Genomic DNA, 16826 nt, shown 5'->3' with positions numbered 1-16826 from the left:
CTAAAATCTTAGTGACTTCATTTGATTGTCAGTATTTTCCAAACGTTAAACTGCTGTTCACCCATGTTTCATTTATGTAAATTAGGGGACAGGATTCTTCTCTGTATTTTTTAATACTTCTCAGATGCATTGTTCCTGACAAAAACAATGTCAGGTCTTTCTAGTAAAACACTTCTATTATTCCGGGACTTTCTCCAGATGAAACCAATTTCTCGGAGAGTCTTCCTTAGCGTTTCTCTTTGCGAAGGAAAATTGATTGTGTCTTTTAATACAGGAAGCAGTTTGGTTATATAGTTGGCACTTTCGTTTCCTTGACATAAAAGTCTTGAACTGCTCGTCTTATAATATCCAAATCAAAATTATCTAAGCCTGTACTTACAACAGTCTCCCTCTTTTTGTTTCTTTTTTAGGGGAAGAAAATTTAACATTTTCTTTTCTTTCAGATTCTCTACGAATTTTGTATATGCTGGCAATAGAAACGCCAGTCATCTTACTCGCTCTGCGTGTTGGCTGCGTAAGTGGGATGGTCAGTGTTCCTAATTGTGATTCTTCATCACAAAATGTAATCATTAAATTCTGATTTCTTAAAATGGCTTCGGAAAGGTTTATTTCTAGAGCTTTCTGGAATACTAGAACTCATCGTAAAGATGAAGATTTGAAAGTAAAAGAAGGTCAGTAACAGCGCTGCTCAACGATTGTAAGAAAAAAGCACTCAATGACCCCCTACGTCCGAGAGGAAAAAATACTCGCGTTTTTCACCCACACCCTGCAATACTTCTTAAACAATTTGAAGTAAACACCAATGATGGAACATAGCAATAACTTTTATTTTACACTAAAAAAATGGCGACATACAAACAAGAGAAGAAAAGGCATAAAAATGTATTTAAAAAATAATTACATGCTTCGTGTGAGAAAATGCATGCGGCTCTCGAGCCTGCGTTTCAATATTGCCAGTAACATGTACATTATTTATTATTCACCTATTTCAAATGCACGAGAGATTAATAACGATATTAAAGTTGTTAGAACCGCTATGACCTCGGAGAGGAAAACTACCCACGTTTTTCACGCACAATACATATAACTAAAAAATATATTATTTCAAAGGCACCACTTTGCCTGAAGTAGGCAAGTAGTTTGATCAAAACGATGCAGTTAACTGTAATTTTAAAATAAATAAAACGCATGAGTATATGAGGAAACTAGTGAGTAAATAATTGGTTATATAATTTTTATCATAATACAATCTCAAACTGTGAATGTAATTTTAAATATCGCTGGCATCATCGGATGGTAACCTGTTTCTATGTCAGACGAATTTTACTAAGGAATGTGAATTTTTTCAAACATTTACGAACTCAGTTTCCGAAGTATTTGACAGCCCAACCTGCATAAGCTTCATTCCTACAAGAAAAACTCATTTTCGTGAAAAGTATACCGTTTGTGACATCTTTTAGTTGTACTTTTCTACTGCGGGAGCGCGATCAAGAAAAAAACAAACAAAAAAAAAAAAAAAAAAAAAAAAAAAAAACGATTAAAGTTGCCATGGAAAGTTAAAGCTGCCGATTCAAGTTGCAGACGACTTTTTATTTTTCGTCTAAAGGTGCAATTCGCCCTCAAGGACTATTTATTTCGTTTGGCATTTTGCGTTGGTTTACTACAAATGTCGGTTTACGTTTCACATTGTCGCCACCAAATATTATCGCCATGTGTTTTAGTTAAAGAAATTAAATAATGAAGAATCTCTATAAATGTATGTATGTTTCTCGCATTGGGATAAAACGAAGGTACCTAGAGCCATCAAATTTTGAATAACGTAATCTTCTACCGAATATGGTCATCTGGAAGCTAAACTTGAATTTGAAATTTGTTTTATTATCTATTTCATATTTCGTAACACTAACGAATTTTTGATTAACAAACTCAACGATTTCAAAGCGAGCAATGGCAACACTGTACGAAAAAATCTTTATCTCCAGTGTGCGAGTCTATGTATCGAAAATTCTAAAGCTTTGCCTATTTTTGCGATATTCCTGTTGAATTGAATTTTATAGTTTAAGTGCGAAGAACATGATATTTAATAAATAAAAGTAATACACAAAAGAGTAAATGAACACCTCTTTGGGAGTAACGCAAAAACTGAAAGCTTTCAGATTGTAAGTAAAATGAATTCTTTTTTAAATACAGTAGTAGAGGAAGTGACATAAGTGAGGCTTCTTAAAATTGGATGTGTACACATCCTATTTTAACAGGTCTTCATTTCCCTAATCGGTGGTTTACCAACTTATGGTGATACTGGCTACCCTATCTGTTTATCCTTAGATGATTCATCATGACAAGGTTCGATATATCGACATCGTTCCCGAAACCATGATGTTATCGGAATAAATAAGGCGATTACCGATTAAAAGAATGTATCAAATGATCCTTATTTATCAGTAAATGATTATATAAATAAATTTAGAAATATTTGATCTCAGTAGATTTCTCATTTCATTACTAATCTTGACGAATTGTACTTCAAAGCAGTCATTCTTAACTCTCACGATGACCGAAATATTTGATGATCAGTTAATACTATCCTATTTCAAAGATTTTCATAGTAAAGAAAAGGCTAATTCTATTTTTGAGGAACTCTGTACGTATCCTTTCCAACCTGTGAAACTGAATATTTACGGCCACCAATATATTCCAGCTCGACTTTGTTGCGCTTTCGGAGATGAAGATGGACTCACCTACAGTTTCTCGGGGACATCGATCGTCGCCCAGGCCTGGACTCCTATGCTGCACCAAATTAAAAGTGAAGTGGAAGCCCTCACCCACGAAAAATATAATTACGTTCTGATCAACAAATACCCTGACGGAGATGCCAAGATATCCGCGCACAAAGACGATGAAAGCTCCCTGGATCCTTCCTACTGCATTCCCACGCTGAGTTACGGTGCGACGGGAGTGATGCATTTTACAAGAGAGAATTATATGTCTCACATTCTGAGTCTGGAACATGGATCGCTTCTAGTGATGAAACCCCCCACTAATGTAGTTTGGAAACACGGTATCCCATCCCAGCTCGAAGTGAAGACTATTCGAATAAGTTTGACGTTTAGAAAAATTATATCTCCGCAAGTGAAGCGTTCTTCTGATGAAATGGACTTTGGTTATTATGACAACATAATCCCTATACCGTGTATGAACAAAATAACTTTTCCGCGTAAGGAAACCATGTTTAGAAGATGAGGTGCTCGAGATACCCCAGGACGACTGGCTGAGTCGTCATTACCAGTCATCACGAAATCTTGATGAAGTGATCAATTATTGGTCATTAGAACGGATGTCTCGTCTTTCCATCGTTGTAAGTAGAAATAACAATGTTTGGATTCTTATACACAACTTTGCAGAAATGAATAATTTCAACTGTGGATCTTCTCTTGAGGGTGTGAGTATGAATCCTGAGACGTGGTATGATTTCATGAAAAAACTACCAAACTTTCATTTCAAGTATTCGGAAGCATCCTTCATAGCCAATAATCAGTTGGCGGTATTTTCTGCAAACGCGCAATGTGTTCTTCAAGAAATTTTTAAAAGTCCTTACGGTGGTTTCCGCCTCCTAGCAAATTGTTTTGAATTAGAGTCATATCAAACCGATAAACTTTCATATTTATACAGTGAAATAACACAGACTATCCAAACTAACCTATTTCAACATGTGTTACCGCATGAGATAAGAAAACGGCAATCAAAATGCCAGCAGTTGGAACATTTAACTAGCGAGCAATGCATACAGAAAGTTAACAATGTTATTTACGAGGAGTACTTAACCAGTCTCAACGAGGTGTTTATCTGTGAGGGATGTGCGGTCGATGATCCAAGTCAACGTCGCCACCCCTGTATAATGGAGACGACTCAGGAAAAAGCTAAGAATAATACTGACAAAGCTATATTGTTAATGAACTTTAAAAGAATTGCTCAAAAACTTTATAAGGACACTTGCTGTTGTATTTATGATAATGAAGACTTTTTAAAGAATATTTCGTTGTCACCTTTACGTGATCGAATAGCAAATTTGTAAGAAAAAAAAATATTTTAGTAAGTATGTATTTTAATAAAAAATAGTTTATTTATATTGAAATATATCTTTATTTAGCTGTCAACTGTTTCCTATTATGTTTTGAGTGGATGTTTCTTAGTGTGCTAGTTTCTTAGAGTGAATATTTAATTACATTTTCCTTAACAACGCGTAGGAGCAATTTAATAATGTATCGCATAAATATTCTTTTCTTTAAAAATCCTAGTTGTAAGGTAATTAAAATTATTTGGATTAATGTTAAATGTATGTAAAGTGTTAATTGTACTACAGAATGATTCATGACTTTCTGTGTATACTGACAAGGGTAGATAAAGTGAACTTCAGGTTTTTCCCACTGATAGTAAATCTGGAACCGATAAAAATGTATTAAGACTCCCTTTTTAAGTAAATATATTGCTTTCTATCACCCATTTTCTAAACATTTGTTTTGAATTCTGGGTAAATAACTTAAATTCAGTAAAGATTATATCCTGATTTGGGTAAAACCTTAAATATTCTATAGTGAAAAATGCTTATTTCATATGTAGTTCTTAATACTAAAAAAATAGTTCTAAGATAGTTATTCTGTACTGTGGAAATACTGCAGGAAAAGATGAATGATTTAGGTGGTCTTTGGAGTTTTTCTCTCGGAAAAAGGTAATATTTAGCAAATTACATTTCTCGAAAATGCATAGAAAGTTCCTGTAATGCAAACATATATGTACTATTATAAGAAAACGTAACACTTATTTGGGTGTAATTTTGTATTGAAAATGAGTTATTCCTTATTAAATGTGTATTAGTAAGGAATATTTAAATGCTGAGTATTCTGCGAAGAAATTTCTGTATTTGTGATGAAGAAGGTTCAAATATTCGAAATTATAGTGGAGATTTGGGTAAAATGTCTCTTACTCTTTGGTTCCTTCTGTAAGTATAGGTATACTCGTAATGATATATCCCAACTAGCACAAGAACGTTCAAAGAACGTTCAGAGCAAGTGCTTCACAAACGTGTCGGGAACGTTCAAGCAGAACATTCAAAACGCCGTCTACATGTTACAGTTCTAAGACGGGCAATAACACGTCAAATACTTGTGTTTGTAACACTTTCATTTAACGTGTCACTAACGTTTTAGTACAACGTTTTTGGCACGTTTTACCTGAACGTTCTGAACCACGTCTATGTATTACAGTTCAATAACGGACAGTAGTACGTCAAAAGTGGTACTATTATCCCTTTTTTATAACGTTCTATGAATGTTCTTCTAACGTTCTAACAGAACGTTCCTTTAACGTTCAGGCAGAACGTGGTGAATCACGTCAGTATGTTACAGTTCAATAACGGGTAGTAGAACGTCAAAAAATGGTGTTACTAACAGTTTTATAAAACGTCCCTTGAACGTTATATGGAAGCTCCGTTACCTTCTAACAGAACGTTCCTTCAACGTTCTAGCAGAACGTTTCTTTAACGTTCAGGCAAAACGTTCTGAATTACGTCTGTAAGATGTAGTTCATTAATGGACAATAGAACGTCAAAATGTGGTACTAGTAATAATTTTATATAACGTTCTTTGAAAGTTTCTATAACGTGCTAGCAGAACGTTCTCTTAACGTTTGGGCAGACGTTCTGAATGTCGTCTATAGATTAAAGGTTTATGACGAGCAATACCACGTCAAATACTTGTACTGTTAACACTTCTGTATAACATGCAAAGAACGTTCCGAATCACGTTTAACTAGAACATTTTGAGTTACGTCTAACTAGAACGTTCTGAATCCGGTCTATATGTACAGACTCTGAAGGACAACAGTACATGAAATATTTGTGTTTGTAATACTTGCGTCTAATGTGAAACTTAGTTTCCAAATAGTGAATTCATATAATAATTTACATTTCTTTAACGAAAGAAAACACTGCAATTTTCTGGAAAAGACATTATCTGTTTGAAGAGTTGAGCCTGAAATGTTACATTTACAGATATATGTTATGCTTTATATGTGCATCAAAATTCAAATTCTATTATTATTATTATTATTATTATTTTGTATTCTCTTAGTTCATTACATACATGCCATTTATTAATGAAACTTTACACTTTTTCTCTACATTTACATGGAATTCCTCCAATGCAATATTATCTAGACCTTATATTCCCATAGAAGTTTTACACACCATTCTTATTAACTACATATAAAAACAAGATTTGTTACAGTTCTAATGATAGAAATGTATTTTAAGTTTAATAAATTAACCAAGAAATTAAGTTATTGTTCTCACTGGAAGGAAAAGGAATCAGACTGCAAATCACGACTTTTAATATATGGCCAGAATCATTGCAATTTTCAAAATTCTGAAACCTTATTCATGTGATCATATACACCAAACTATTTTAATGGGAGACTGTATTATATTCTGGACGAAATAATTATTTCTTATTAAATATAATCCTCGGTACTTTTTTGCAGTAAATTAAAAACAAATTGTTTTCTTTCAACACTAATAAGCTCTGATATGCCAGTTTAATAACTGTATTTAAACTTTATATGAGAATACTGCTGTCTAGAGTTTTTGTCATTGCAGTAGACCAAAAGCATCAGGATGATGGGAATTTAAAGTGAATGCTTGGATATTTCTTGTCATTAAAATAAATTTAAAAGTTTCATTTAAATGTATACAAATTTTAAAAATAATAAATATTTTTCTTGTGTTCTGTTTACAAGCAATTTAACTGTACTAAACAGTTCTCTGTTAAAATTACTTCTGTCCATGTAATTTTTTTATAAAGTTAGAAGGCGTATTTTGAAAGTTAATAAACAAATAAAATGACATATATCTTTCACAAATTCATTATTTTGCCATAAATGTGATTTATAAAATTAGTTCAGTGAATGGTCCAGTCAATGGACAAGGTTCTTAACAAGCAATTTTCAGTTAAAATATAATTATTGTCATAATTTAAAATTTGAAGCATTTATTGCAAAAGGTTTTAATTTAATTCAGCTACTAGGAATGCATTAAATTCCCAAAATCTACAAACTGATAGTTTTATATTATTTCATAAAATTTTAAAGCAAAATTAAAAGTATTAAAGGAAATGTAATGAAATTAATTTCCATATTGCATATTCATGTAATAAATTTCTTTTCTAGAATCAAACATTCAAATTCAATGAACTAATTATTTTCATATTCAGTAATACAATGTATAAGATACATTATTTGCTTAAGCTAAGTATCCTCTACCAATCCAAGTCTTCATGAAAGTTAGGAAACAAACTGAACAATTAATATCTTTAATTACAGTATTTTCGTACAAGCTAATACACAAATTTTTTATTCCATTGTTTACAAACTTCCTTCTGTTGTACAGTTTCCTTTTTGTTTATGATACTTTTCTCTAAATGAAACACTTTTCAACCAGTCTTTTATAATATTTTCAATAATATTGCAAGGTACCTCTCTGGTGGCCCGATTTTCTTTGAAAGCACCTAAAAGAGTAAAAAAAAATATTTTTTAAACTAAATAATCAAGAAATAATAAATTTTCTCAAACTTTAATAAAAGCGATGCTGTTTCATCCTATGTGGTCGGTTTAATGTAAAATTATGTTATCTTGAAATAGTACTATTGAATAATGCTTCAATTTGAGATTTCGCCGTTAGAGTTGATTTTAAAAAAATCAAAATTTTAGATAAATTTCAATTTTTCAAAAATTAGATAATTGAAAATTGAACTGTTATTTAGAAAACGGTAACTAAAAATGTAATGGAATTAAGAAAAAGGATTTTTTAACAGATATTTTTTGTTAAAGATTTTGAGGTTTGCAATACAAATACCTCCTTTTTTGGCATTCTCAAATAGCATTATAAACAATAAAAAAATGAAATTTGTTTCCTTGCCAGAAAAGAAACGAAAATGATTATTTAAATCATGAAATGCTGGTCTAGTTAAAATATTTGAAAAGAATGAAATGGTCATAAAATTGAGAAATATTACAAACAAAAAATGTCGAAATGTGTTTCTTTCAAGTAGCTATTTCCCCATTTAGTTTCTCTAGTGAACAAGGGTAACATGTGCTGCAAAAGATTTTCGTTTTTCCTATTTTCCTTTTATTTCGGCACCACACTTAAAGGTTCATATGAGTTACAGTCATGGAGTAGAAAAAATTATTTCATTGAAGGGATGGCAACATATATGTTACGAACGAAAATAAGGAGCATGGATACTGTCACCTTGAAATGCTTATATTAAAATAACAGAATACAGTGCAATTATGATAAAAATTTAACTACATGTGCATATGCATGTAGTTAAATTTTTATCATAATTGCACTGTATTCTGTTATTTTAATATATATATACTCTTTTAAAATAATTCTACTTTAATTAAACTTAGGAGATAACATAATCAATTAATCAATATTGTTTAGGAAATAAATTATATATATATATATATATGTGTGTGTGTATGTATATACACACTATATATGTATTTTAATACGAATGTTAAGGAAATTAAATAGAACTTTGACTCACAAGCAAAAATATATTACAATGACTCCCTAAATATTTTAAAATTTATTATACATATAATAAGTATAAATATAAAATTGAGAAATTTTATTTGAAATATTATTTGCTATTTACATTTTGCATATATGAATACATTTCAGTAATCAGAATAACTTTTAAACCTAGTGTTTCATTCAAATTAAAATTTAATTTAATATGTTAGATTTACAATTAATTTAAAATCAAATTACAATGTAAATTCAGTTTAATATTAGAGATTAGTGCATTGATTAGTTAGAATTGTGTCATTATATGTTGTTAAATGTGCTTTATTTGTATTAAATTTGCGCAGGTATCTAATTAAACGTGAAATAATCTTAAGAAAAAGTGAAGTAGTATTTAGTCATGAAAATTTGTCAACGTAAATGGAGAAATGTGTGAGAAAAACGTTTAATATGTAATTCTATCCATTCCTACAAATATGTATTTAGGAATTTTGGCACCCTTGTTTTAAATTGAATAAAGCATTTTACTATAGACTTTTCTTTTTTTAGAGCAATAGACTTCAGGAAAGCCGAGTAGCCAAATTTTGGGGCAACAATTACATCTATTAATATAACAGTAGTGCTAGAGCTATTTCATGATTCATTTAATGAGTGCTTATGATTTTAAACCTGTGATGGAGAACAACTACAAGAAGCGCAACATAATACTTACTCATTAGATTCTACTAAAATAGATCTGATCAATTTTAACCACAAAAAACTTTTAATAAGCAATGCCATATATATTAATATATATATATATATATATATATATATAAATTGAAATAGAAATTGAAAAGCTAAAAAGTAATTTGACGTAAGACCTATCTGGTCTTAAAAATTTTTTTGCGCGAAATGCTGCAAAAATATGAAATAATAGGAAGAAATATTCTAGTGAGCTTGCTAAAAAGTTACCAGGAGCTGTGGCTCCATAAAATAGTTCAACGCAGTATTTTTTAAAATATTAACATGAAAGTAATTTTTAAAAAAATATTAACATGGAAAGGTGAAAAAACAGCCTACACGCGAAATAAAACTGTTAGAATCAATGTTGGAAAACATGTGAATGCACTAAAAACTAATCTTATCGATGTGATATGTGAAAAGTTAACACATACAAAAAAACAGATCGACGGATATATATAAATCTATACATATGTATATAATTAATGAATATAAAGTAAAAAATCAATATGGGTTACCCTAGAAATGACTGACGGTTTTTCAAAGTTTAAAAGTGAAATATCAAACAAATTATAACACTTACTAAAATTATTTTTGTAGAAGATTATTGGTCAAGAATTGTTTTTAGCACCAAACGTCGCCAACAAATTGCGCTTCAATTTCATATATCGTCAGTTATGTCAAAATGCTGTCGAAATGGTCGCCGTTTAAAGCAAACGTTTTCGAGATTGAAATACAAAATTAACACGCTCTGTAATGTCACTATTTGAATTTAGATAAATTCACTTGAAGAAAAAGATACAATCCTTGAAAAAAATCATTGAAATTTTTTTGAATATGATTAGAATATGATTTTTATGTATTTTGAAATCGCGATTTAATCTCAAAGATCATATTAAGTGAAATATTAGAAGTGAGGGTATTTTTTGATTTTAAAATTTTAATTTCCAAATGTACTTTTAAGCAATCGCTTTTGAACTTTCCTCTTCCTTGCATATATATATATATATACATACAGAGAGACATGTGAATTCAAACAAATGGAGTTAATATAAATCTAAAATGATGAACTCTGTAACAATAAGTCACAAATCAAAAGAATGAATCAAAAACATGGAAAACAAAATTGGAGCAAAATTAAATCAATACATAAATAAAACAATGTTCGCATGAAATTTAAAGAATTAAAAAATATCTTCGGTGTTTGTCAAAGAGCAGCCGAAAGAAAATAGATTTATAAACAGAGACATCAAATTATATCTGGATGAATTGTACAAGTAATCAAAGAGTCTTTGAATTAAAAGACCAAAACCTTAATTCAAAATTAAAATTTTTCACAAAATTTAAAACTGTTTAAAAATTATTTAATGATTATTTAAGGATACTCGAATATAACGAAGTGTACAAGTGATGTCTGCCTAAGGGAGGGAATGAATTCGTGGAGGAATTTCTAAGGAAAACTGGCTCGTATTCATGCTACTCATGGGAAAACCACGAAAACCAACTACGCAACAAAACCGTTCGTCTGGAACAGTTATATCTGGAACAGTTCGTCTGTTATACATTTAGCAACCGATGAGGCAAATTAAAATAATGATAAAAACTGCAAGTATCTGAAATCAGTATTTATCACGATATCACTTGCTCCAACGTGACTCAAAATCGAATACATAAATGACAAAATAGACTAGACTCGCCTTTTGAAGTATTTTTTAACGCGCCTTCTTTAGAAGATTTTGAAGAATAAGTGAAAGCATATTTATTAATTTTAAATTAAAAAGTTTTTAAAAATTAATAACTTGTAAAATAGGAATGACATAATGTACATGAAAAAAAAAAAAAAAAAAGACACATGCGGAATTCAAAACCAGAGAGAAGGCACAGCTGGCCAAATTTTAAAAATATAGACTTAGTAAACTTATGAAATTCAAAAAAAGATTAAATAATTTAGATCGTGAAAAAATAGCTAATAAGCAAAGTTAATGCTGAGGAATTAAACATAGCGCTAAGTGTCTCTGAAATGAACATTCTTGAAAAATAAAAGTAAATGACTAAATAGCTAATTAATTTTTGACGTGATTCAAAATTAGTTACCCAATATATAAAAATATGAAAAAGTCAACACTTTTTTGAAAAGAGCAAATTTTGTTAATTTGAAAGTTAGAAACTTTTTTATATAAAATGTACTATAAAAGTACTACTAGAGTACAAACTTTTTATAAAAAGAACTTGAAAAAGTACAGTGACATAAAGCACAAGGCACCAAGAAAAAGAAAAATGTAGAATTCAAAAATCTTATAATAGACAAAAGTTCATAATGTGAAATTGTTAAAATGCAAAATTTCAAAATAAAATTTAACTTTGATAAAGGAAAAAATAATCAGCAAGCAAAATTATTATAATGGAATTAAACATATAATTTAGATTTAATTATAAATAAATAAAAACTGAAATAAATAATTAAAAACATCTTCTACTACTGTAATTAATATAACTAAGTAAAGAAGCTTAAAAAAGTGTAGTAAAATTTAATTCACTACCGCATGAGGAAAAATTAAAAGGGATTTCTTTTTATTTAGCTATAATTTAATTTAGTAGGAGTTAATTCTGTTTTGTTTCTTTTTGTATTTAATTTATCATCCGAAGAATTAACATTCTGATACATGTATATTAATATATACATGTATCAGAATGTTAATGGCCTCTTTCGCTTCTGTTTTGGTGTTTCAAAGTCTGAACCTGAATCTAAAATTCAATGTCTTTAAAGCCGTTTTTGTACTTAAATTCAACTGTAGCATAATTAGCAACAAAAATGCATACATTTTTCATTAGATACAGTCTCAACTTTCAACTCATATCATTTCAACAGCATATTTATTGTTTAGAATCGTTAATCACTTTAACATTTCTTATAAAAAACTCAAATCTTATTATTGAAAATTATATTTTTATTCAGATTTGTAAATGAAATATATAGATAGGCGTTTTTTAATTAAATTTAAACACAGTGTTAACATTCTGGAGCCTGATTCATGACTTCACTCAATGGAATTGAACATGGATCCGCAGGCTAAAATCTCTCGTTCAGTCTTCCTTTGAGCATCCATTATTTTATATATGGGTAAGTTTTTAAAGAGGTTGTATTAAAATTCACAAACTAGCAAAGTATATTGAATATTAGTACTATGAACTTACTATGAACCGTAATTAAGAATGTAGATATGATTTATTTCGGAGCGAAACTATTGAAACATAAGCTGATATAATATGAGCACAATTAATTAGAGAGAATAAGGATAAATAATATTTTTTTAGAAAAATTAAAGTATGCTTAATACATTTTCCTACGCATCAAAACATTTTTTTTAAGATTTCAATGTTTCAATTCAGAAAACAAATTATTTCAATTTTATGCTTTCGAAAAACTTCCTACCAATTAAATTAATATGGGAAAACAGATGTAAGAATCATTTGTAGAATACTTACAATATTCTCCCAGGACAACAATTTAAAAATTCTCTCAGGATGTATTTGGTTCTCTGTGTTCCAGAATTGCTCTTTTCATGTGACTTTTTTCTCTATACAAAGGCCAGTTACATGTCCCTTTTTATCATCTGACACTCATTTGCTTGGACGACAGCCACTTCATCGGTCATTAGCAAATGTACAACGCTAAATGTCATTTTCTGTGAATGTAATGAAATAAATCCGTAAATGTTCTGAGACTGAATTGAAGTAATCTTACTTTATATGTAGTTAATTATCAACATTAAAAAGCTTGTCTTATACGAATTCAACCTTCCTGACATTCTGGGAAAATTCCTCCCTGACTTTCTGAATATATTTTGTATTTTCCATGGCAGTCTAAAATTTTCTAGGTGAGGGAAACTCTGTTAGTACACCTGATTAAAAGCATAATGGATAACAAACATAATAATCCCTATATGCCATATATAGATTCCACTGATGTAGATTCTAAATTTATTGATAGTTCTGAAATTATAATGACATCTAAATTTAGAGAACTGAAAGGATGACTAAAATTCTTTTTGTTTATTAAATCTGTAAAAAAACAATTTCTTTTTCCGATGAATTTTCTAATAGTTATTTGATTATTAGAACTGATTTGTCTATAAATAAACAACAATTATCACCAGTGTCAGCAGATATCTTAAATTCTGAGAGTTGAAACGATATATTTTGCTAATTTCACTTATTCATTCCTTTTCTTCGTCAAAACGTGTTTGTTAAACATATCTGCGTGCAAGCTGCTGCAAAGGTTTTGAAAGAGCACAAAGCATATTTTACAGTTCCCCCCAAAAGTTCAAATGTTTTCAACAAAAAGTGTCAAGAGGCCCAAATATTTGAACATCATTTATTAAATGAATCAAAGATAGAACATTATACATTATTAAATAAATTATTAAATAAATATTTTCCCATGTAATCGAATACTGTGTTTAACAAAAGCTCTTAAATCATTTTCTGCAAATGCATCATTAGAGAAAGCAATATCTGAAGGTTTTATTAAAATAAAAATTTCCACATGTAGTAAAAGAAAGTTGTTGTACATAGCAGATGGTAAAATTGAATTCATAACAACAGGCCTAGTGTATAAAAGAAATAAATTAAACTTTATTGCCTTCCAACTCTGTATTTCTTAAAGCATTCTAGGTTTAAGCCTAAATTCGCTTGGTACGTAATGTCTTAGACCAATGTGAGATGAAAATATTTCATTTACATCGCTCCAGTGCAGTTCCAGTGATTTATTGAAAGATCAGATTTTTACTTATTTATTTGTTTATTTATTTATTGCCGCTTTAGCTGGAGAACTGCTCTAAAATAGTTATCAAAAAGTTAAAAAAACTAGCCAAGATTTCAGTTTTTAACTCTAAATAATAAAAAATGTCTATTTCATTGCTTGTGTAAATATAAGATATCTAATTTTCTTAGTGTTTTAATTTTTCTTTACAATTTAATGAAAACAGTAAGTGCATAAAATACCAGAACTATATTTGAATAGTATAAAAATTGTATTTCTAAAGCCATAAACACAATCGTATATGCATGCAGATCATAGTTTCCAGCCTTGGAAAATCTTAAAAGACGGGAGATTTTCTTTAAAGACGGGTTTGCTCTAGAAAAATGAAAGGTTTTTCACTCTGCGAGGTTATACCATTTCAAAGAAATTCCAAACTCGCTTTGATTCAGTTTATGATGCATGATGGTTCAGGTTAGTATAGTACTTGTAATTCAGTTTTGATGTAAGATGCATTAGCATTTTATTAGATAGTCTAAAATTTAGGCTCTTTACTAATTTCATTTTTTTTTTATTTCCTCGGTTTCTTATGCTGAGGAAATCTTCAGTAGTGAAGCAAAGCTTTTATTTATCAAAGTATTTTTAAATACACGATGCATGTGAAATTAATAATTAACATACATAATAACACTAGATAAAATTAGTAATATGCCAGGTACTAAAGTAAACAAAATTAAACACGAAAATTAACTAATTAAACATTGCCTAAATCTTCACATAAAAATCTACTGATGTCTACAGCAGATTAAAACAACTCAGATTAAATGAAATCCGATAAGAAAAATTTATTAAGGTCAATAAAATTAATAAAAAATACAGTTTTGTGAAATAAAGTTTAACAAGAAAAATTATTACGAAAATCATTACATACGAATACAATTCGCCTAATTAAAAATTTCATTATTTTGATAAATTTCGTTTTTTTTTGCTGGGAAAAATTTTTTTTAGTAAAGATTTAAATTTCGAGACTTTAAAATCTCGATATTCGGTAATTTACCTTGAGATGTGATTAAAAACTGGGACTGAGTTGAAAACTTGAGTTGGCAGCTATGATATGTTTGAGATCAACATGATTATAGCATTTGGAAGATTTTAGACATATATAAAACAATTTTAGCAAACTTTCATTATTAAAAATACGATTAAAAATGTGAAAATATGCATACTTACACTTATAGTAGAGCGGATGAAACAAAGACATCAATACTTCCCTTCGATCTGGAATAATTTGAGCGGTGTTCTTGGACCTCAAACCAAGGTTCTTTAATATACTAAGGTTAGGCCAGGAACGGAAAAAGCGTGCCATTGGTTGCTGGCAGTGACGTCACCCGGGAGACAAGACGCATCGGCCGACGCGTCTGCTACATGATTTTGGTAATGGAAAAAATGTAAACTAAAGCAAAATGATCATTTTACATGTGGTAGATACACCGGAAATACCGGATATATACTTTCCGATTAAGTATTTAGTTAAAGAAAATGTTTATTTTATGCACAGAATTCGTACGAATGCTGAAAATAATTGTAAACATTAAATTCTTTTCGTAAAGCAAAGCATTAGAAAATGAAAAACGATATTTAAGTTAATTAAGGGAAATAAATATTGTAAAACAAGGTATTTTTCAATATTTTTTTGTAGTATTGTTTGCACTAAATAAATCTTGTTGAACAGAACACATCATGGCATAACTGCTAAGACCATGGTAAAAACATAATCAAAAAGTATTATTCTATTTATTTTCATTGCTCATGCACTTTTTTTAATACAAATGAACTTTGACATTCCATGAGAAATATATGATCGTGATTTTCAGTTTAAATTACATATCTCAAGCAAAAATATATATAAAAAGATTTGACTTAACAAATTCATATTTAAATACCATAAAATTCTACAAATTTCTTAATATCCGTCATTATACTTTTAAATAGTATACTTATCACATTCTTTTTAAAGTGAAAAGTCACTTCATACTGATTCACTTCAGATTTTAGCAGAAGTGCGTATATTTTCAGTATAATCTAAAAGTACTCTTATAATCCCTTACACTCCCAAGATTTCTATATAACATTTATCCTGACGTGATTATTTGCTATAGTAAATAATCTTCGATATTGGCATCCTATTCTTCCTTCCATACATTAAAAATGGAACAATTAAAATACATTTTCTTACACATATACGCACAATAATAATAATAATAAACTTGCCTTACATCTTAGTTTCGGCCCACCAGCGGCCGAGCGGTAAAGTCGCTGAACACTGGGTAGTTCGGTTCGAATCCCGCAAACGGGCTGGCTGCATGGGTGTTTTCGTGGTTTTCCCCATGTGTAACGTGTATACGAGCCAGTTTCCCTTAGAAAGTCCTCCACGAACGCATCACGCCTATTACGCAGATAGCCCTAGTGTGCTTTGCCATAATTAAATACACCACCACATCTTAATTTCAATTCAGTCTGTACACAAATTAAATATTTTTAATCACTAATGTATTTTTATTAGCTTGTTTCTTAAAATACTTTTGTTATACTCGAAATATGTGTTCAATATTGAATTATTTTTCTTTCTCTTATAATTAAAAACAAGTTATATGAAGTCAAAATTAAAACATATGCAGCAGTTAAATAACACTAAACAGAATATCTTACTTTCTCTTTCGCTATTTGTATTCTAGCATTATACACAGATTTGTTTTCCTT

The 16826-nt window shown here is 29.6% G+C and overlaps 1 protein-coding gene and 1 long non-coding RNA gene across 2 annotated transcripts; one reads left to right on the top strand and one right to left on the bottom strand.

Moving 5' to 3' along the window:
- Positions 1 to 2550: 2550 nt before the first annotated feature.
- Positions 2551 to 3240, top strand: LOC146997866 (DNA oxidative demethylase ALKBH2-like). The gene has a single exon (XM_085814419.1). It carries the CDS (start codon positions 2551 to 2553, stop codon positions 3238 to 3240), a length of 690 nt encoding a protein of 229 aa, XP_085670545.1.
- A 4137-nt stretch (positions 3241 to 7377) lies between these two features.
- On the bottom strand, positions 7378 to 16378 carry LOC146997865 (uncharacterized). The gene is made up of 3 exons (XR_015040555.1): positions 15297 to 16378; positions 12794 to 12993; positions 7378 to 7556 (listed from the first exon to the last, which is right to left on the bottom strand). It is a non-coding gene; the product is annotated as an uncharacterized LOC146997865 (long non-coding RNA).
- Between the last annotated feature and the right edge of the window lie 448 nt (positions 16379 to 16826).

This window comes from Stegodyphus dumicola, chromosome 4 (genome assembly GCF_044657685.1).
Source record: "Stegodyphus dumicola isolate Sdum_Otavi_A_Nest chromosome 4, ASM4465768v1".
NCBI classification, from domain to species: Eukaryota; Metazoa; Arthropoda; class Arachnida; order Araneae; family Eresidae; genus Stegodyphus; species Stegodyphus dumicola.
Note: the sequence above shows the minus strand (reverse complement) of the source record. Positions and strands in the feature narration are given on the sequence as shown.

What these genes read in the sequence shown, in the direction of transcription:
- LOC146997866 (XM_085814419.1), top strand. Translation starts at nt 2,551, where the DNA reads ATGACCGAAATATTTGATGATCAGTTAATACTATCCTATTTCAAAGAT.